At 33.1% G+C, this 5,326-nt stretch overlaps 1 protein-coding gene across 1 annotated transcript in view; it reads right to left on the bottom strand.

Annotated features, from left to right (window-relative positions):
- Positions 1-1,434: 1,434 nt before the first annotated feature.
- LOC111402953 (inorganic phosphate transporter 1-2-like) overlaps positions 1,435-5,326 on the bottom strand; it is a 6,941-nt gene continuing 3,049 nt past the window's right edge. Inside the window, exons 2-3 of the mRNA XM_023031284.1 lie at positions 3,676-4,003; positions 1,435-2,208 (exon numbers count right to left, since the gene is read on the bottom strand). Of these exons, the coding sequence (XP_022887052.1) occupies positions 1,684-2,208; positions 3,676-4,003 (853 nt within the window). The 3' untranslated portion in view covers positions 1,435-1,683. The remainder of the gene's footprint in view (positions 2,209-3,675; positions 4,004-5,326) is intronic.

The following is a 5,326-nucleotide window of genomic DNA, read 5'->3' as shown; positions in this document are numbered from 1 at the left end:
GTTAAATTTTTATTTTTTCAAAATTTTTTTGTTATATGGGAATAGGAAGGGAAAAGAAAAGGGGGAATTATGGGAACTCACACCTCGTATGTGAGAATTTCACACCAAATCCATGTGATTCTATTTTAAATGAAAGTCTCTAAAGTGGGTGTATTCAATTGGGACTTTTGAAAATTTTGATAAACTTTTTTTAGGTGATGACTTTTGTGAATTTCGTGGATCTTTTATAAATTTGTATGGAATTAGTAGATGTCTTTCGTAGATTTCTATTGACTTTCATTTTAAAATTTCTATAGATTTTTGTAGAATTTGAAAGATTTTTGAAAACTTTCATTTGAAATAGAATTCACGTGGATCTAGTATAATAGTGTGAAATTCTCATTTGCGAGGTGTTAATTTTCACAATTCCTCTTCTTCCCATAAAATAAAAAAAATTTAAAAAATAAAAATTTAAGATCTTAATTAAATAATTAATAATAAAAATTATACATATATATGATTCAATATTATTAATATAGTATACTTTTAAAAATAAATTAAAAAATTTTAATTATAAATTTTTCATATAAAATTTTATAATTTAATAAAAAATAGATATTTTTCCCAAAAAAATGAATGAAAAAAGAAAAAAAAAGTGACAAGAATCCAATTTAAATTTTCCGTAGAAAATAGCAATAAATAATGAGAGAAAAAGAAAGATAAATAGAAATAAATATAATCAATAGAAAAAATAAATTTTAATCATACAAATCCATAAAAATTTAAAAGAAAAAAAGATCGAAAAAAATTGTGAAAGTCTCCCAATATCTCGTGATTAATGAGTGGCAAATTTTAAAATTTTATATGAGTACTTTCTGTTTAAAAGTTAATATTCTAAAAGTCATTAAAATTTGAATATCCCAATACTTATAGAGACTTCTAAAAAGTGTTAATTGAATACACCGTAACTTTTAGAAATTTTTTAAAAGTCTATAAAAGTCTTAATTAAATACACCGTGACTTTTAGAGAGTCTCAAAAAATCTCAATTGAATATCACTAAACCTTTTAAATCCCAAAAAGTCATTAAGAGTGTATTTGATTACATTTATTTTCCATGAAAAATATCAGTTTTCCATCTAAATTCCTACTTTGAGTGTTTGATTGCTATTTTTTTCATAGAAAACATTTTCCAACTTTTGAAAATATGCCTAATTTTCCTTGTTTTTAAGGAAAATATTTTTCTTGAGTAGAGGTGGTTTTTATTTTTCACAAAAGATGGAAAACATTTTCTTTTCTAGGTAATATTTTCCATGCCATAAAATTTTAATTGAATACACCCCCCTAAAAGTTTTTTGAATTCCATAAAAGTCTATAAAATTTTTAAAATGAAAATCCTTAGAAGTTTACAAAAAACTTCTATTAATTCTATACAAATCTTTAAAAGATCCACGAAATCTACAAAAGTCATCACTTAAAAAAATCCATCAAAGTCTTCAAAAGTTCCAAATGAATACACCCCCTTATATTTATGGAAAATCAAGATCCCTCTTCCACATGCAGAAAACACAAGAAAATTGAACTCAACAAGAATTTCTACGCACCTAAAACTATCAAAAATAACATATTCTCCATAGCCACCAAGGATAAAACTGTGTGACGGATTTGCATGACTTTCAACACAAAGACAGAAATCTGATTCCAACTTAACCCCTAGCTGCCATGACATCAAACTGTAAAGAATGACGACCAGATAGTCGACCATGCTGATGAGAAACTCTTGTGTCTCTGCCATAGGCGGCATGACCGTGTATCTGAGGGGCGTCCAAGACATATTTGTCCTTGCAACCGAGTTGGCTGAGACGCATTAATGCAAGCATGCTGAGAGCAACCAAAGCAGAATTCCCCATTATCTTACCCAGGTGATCCAATTTGAGGGACTTCGAAACAAAATTTAAACCGGAGAGAAGAAAATTGACAAGAACATTTGACCTCGTTGATTCTTGAGCTTCAAAGCTTCGACCAGAAGGGTATGCGCTTGGACCATAGAGATTTTCTGGTGAAATGAATTGACCAGCATCTTGCACAGCACCCACTAAAGCTTGTGCTTCTTCAATGACTTTATACTTCTTACCTTGATGTTCAGCCAATCTCAAGGCAAGAACAATACGACTTTGCTCTAAACGAGCAATTGCAGCATCTCTCTCACCCTGTTGCTGTGTTTGTACCATCTATTAATCATAAAATAAAAACCCAACATCAACAATCGTTTTGCAGAGAAAGATCAAAACAAACACAATTAAATCGTCGTACTTGAAATAGGTGTCAAATGACTGCCACATAATTCTGATTATATGTAGCACTGTTTCTACAAACAAACTACAAAATGTCTTAACCTTCACACCACAATAAAATTCAAGAGTACATCCTACATATAATGATTCCTGATGTACCAACTTTTGGCTAAACTCGACCAGTATATCTCGAGGACTTAAAATGTCTTCCCTTGCAATTTTACCATTATTGTGGTCGAGCATTGGTCTCCTCAGGACATGGTGCTCGAGGATGGATGGTCATGTGATGCTCACATTCTGTCATTTATATCCTCGAGCATGTGTAGTCCTAGGGAATTGATCCTCCTTAATGACCCACAACAGTATGTACTTGGGACTCTAACCCTACTCTACTACTTCAATATTTGACCCCTGTAAGGACTCTATCCTAAACATGATTTCGGTATCTGTCTAACTCCTTCACCTAACAGGATTCTATCGGATAAGAACATCCACCCAATTCCAATTCTATCAGGAATGTACAACCTACCCCTATAAATACAAGGCATGAGACCATTGCGCGGGTACGTTTTTCATTATTTTTCCAATATATAGCCAAACACATAAGTTCCCTTTTTCACTTTAGCATCGGAGGGGCGACGAGAACACAACTCTTTGCCTTTGTTTCAGGTATCGAAAGACTGCGATCATGCTCATTCAAGGTCATCAAGCTCGAAAAATCATCAGTTACAATTTTTGGTAACATCAATTCCAATAACATTTTTTTTTTCATTCTCAAAAAGTAATTAAAAAATAAACATACAAATAATTGCATAAGCTTCGGATAATTTTCGAGCAATTAACATCCCATTAGACAAAGCATTTTTGAAATTATAAGCTGGGGCATTCTGTGAAATGTGGAGTAAAAAGTGGCAAAAGTGGTTGGTCCAAACGAAACGCGTGGTAAAAATGGCCAGCTTATAATCTCAAAAAAGCTGTGTCAAACAACAGGAACAGTAAAAATAAGTAATATTCTTAAAATATTTTCCTATTTTCATTTTGAAGAACCTGTATTCATACTGTCAAAAATAGTGGAAGTTCACTTCAGGTATTACAAATCAAAGAATTTTTTAGTACAATTGAGGTTGTCCATGTTTTCATTTCCAGCGAAATTCACATGTAATTGCTCTACATTATAGAATCTCAAAATTGAACCTCGGTTTTTAAACCATACTTGTCCCCAACACAAAAAAAAAAAAAAAGAACTGCAATTATAAAGCTGGTACTAACATTTCATTGGTACTATTCTTAATTTCTTAATGGGGTAGTCAATTTTTTTAACGTAGCTGCTTTTTGGTTTTATCTGGGAGTGGAAATTTAAATTCCAGAAACATCCATAAACAAATTATTATATTTTAAACTCACATGGAAAAATTCCAGCTGATCTTCAAGATTCTCGAGCGCAGTTCGAATGGCATAGAGACTCTTGGCTTCCTGAAGGGCCAATTCATCGTCCTCGACCCGGAATTCCTTCACGAATACAAAACCCGACCCAGGATTGTTGTCGGAATCTTCGGCGGCGGCTTGACATTTTCGGTAGAAATAGGATTCACCGGAGGGGGTGAATTTACGGGGATTCTTGACCGAGTTCAGGAAGTGGGCCCAAGAAATTGAGTGAATGGCATCGCTGAGCTTGTCGTGTAAATCCCAGATTTTTTCAAGCACTGCTTCGATCTCATCTACCTCCATTTCCCATTTCATTTGGACGAAAGTATAATTCTTCAGGAGGGAAAAGGAAAGGAAACAGGTACTTTTTTAGGGCTTGGGCATTTTGGCAATTTTGTACTTGCTAAAAGAAACGTTTGGTTACGCTTATAAAAACACAGAATAATGGCATTTGCAATCCCTCACTACGACAGTCGTCTTACGTGACATACACATGACAGATAATTATTTGATACATTAATAAATAAAAAAAACTACTAAATTAATGTATTAAATAATTACCTGCCATGTGTATGTCATGTAGAGCAATTGTCGCTGTGAGCGACTATGAATAGCATTATTTATAGCAGTGGGTCAAGTCGAGTCGGCTCGGCTCGTTAACCCATGAGCTAGGTTTGGGCTCGGCTCGTTGCTCGTGGGCCGAGCCGAGCCCACGAGCGGCTCCCGAGCTCGTTATTTTTTATGTTTTGTAAATTTTTCAAATTTTATTGATAAAATTTTATTTTTTTCCACTTTTTTGGACGAGTCAAGCGGGCTCGGCTCGTTGGACGCGACCCCCCGCTTGGCTTTGACGAGCCCGAGCAGCCGACGAACCGCAAGTCGGCTCGGCCCAATTTACATCCCTACAAATCCTCTAAGGTAATTTGCTAAAATGTAGTTTATAAGTTTATTTTTTATTTTTTTATTTAATAATATCATCAACATTAAGTATTAATTACAAATAATTACCTATTTATTATTCACTCATTTTTGAGATACACTACCATTTTTGCTAAAAAAAAATTACTAATAATTTTACATAAAAAGAGGCTATTTAATTTTAAGACTAGTCTCGGACAACAGGCATCAAAATTTCAAGAAATCTCAACATATTTTATGGGTGGTCACCTTCTCATCTTTGACAATAAATACCAATCTGCCAACCTACATCAACTCAGTGACCATCTCCCTTTATCGAATGGTTAAGCACATTATATAGAGCCTATATTTTTTAGGGTTTTATTATATTTTTAAGTTTGGAACTTCGATCAATATAGCTCGAAAAATTTGACTTTACTTGAATACACATATAAAATATTTTACGATAGAGGAAAGCGCATCGTAAAACACAACTTTAAGAACTAATTGAATCGTGATATTTTAATCTTATAAAGGTGAATAAGCAATTACTAACGAGTAACGGCAATAAAACGCTACAAGATAAACATGTAAACATTCTTATATTTATAGTTTCCAAACAAAAGAGAACCCAAAAATAAAACCACTTCTTGTTCAAGGATCATTACAAGATCACAAAGTTGTCCAGCTCTTATTTCGTGGGGTAGCAGAAATTTAAAAGCACAACCTATTA

This window comes from Olea europaea, chromosome 11 (genome assembly GCF_002742605.1).
Source record: "Olea europaea var. sylvestris chromosome 11, O_europaea_v1, whole genome shotgun sequence".
In the NCBI taxonomy this organism is placed as follows: domain Eukaryota; kingdom Viridiplantae; phylum Streptophyta; class Magnoliopsida; order Lamiales; family Oleaceae; genus Olea; species Olea europaea.
Note: the sequence above shows the minus strand (reverse complement) of the source record. Positions and strands in the feature narration are given on the sequence as shown.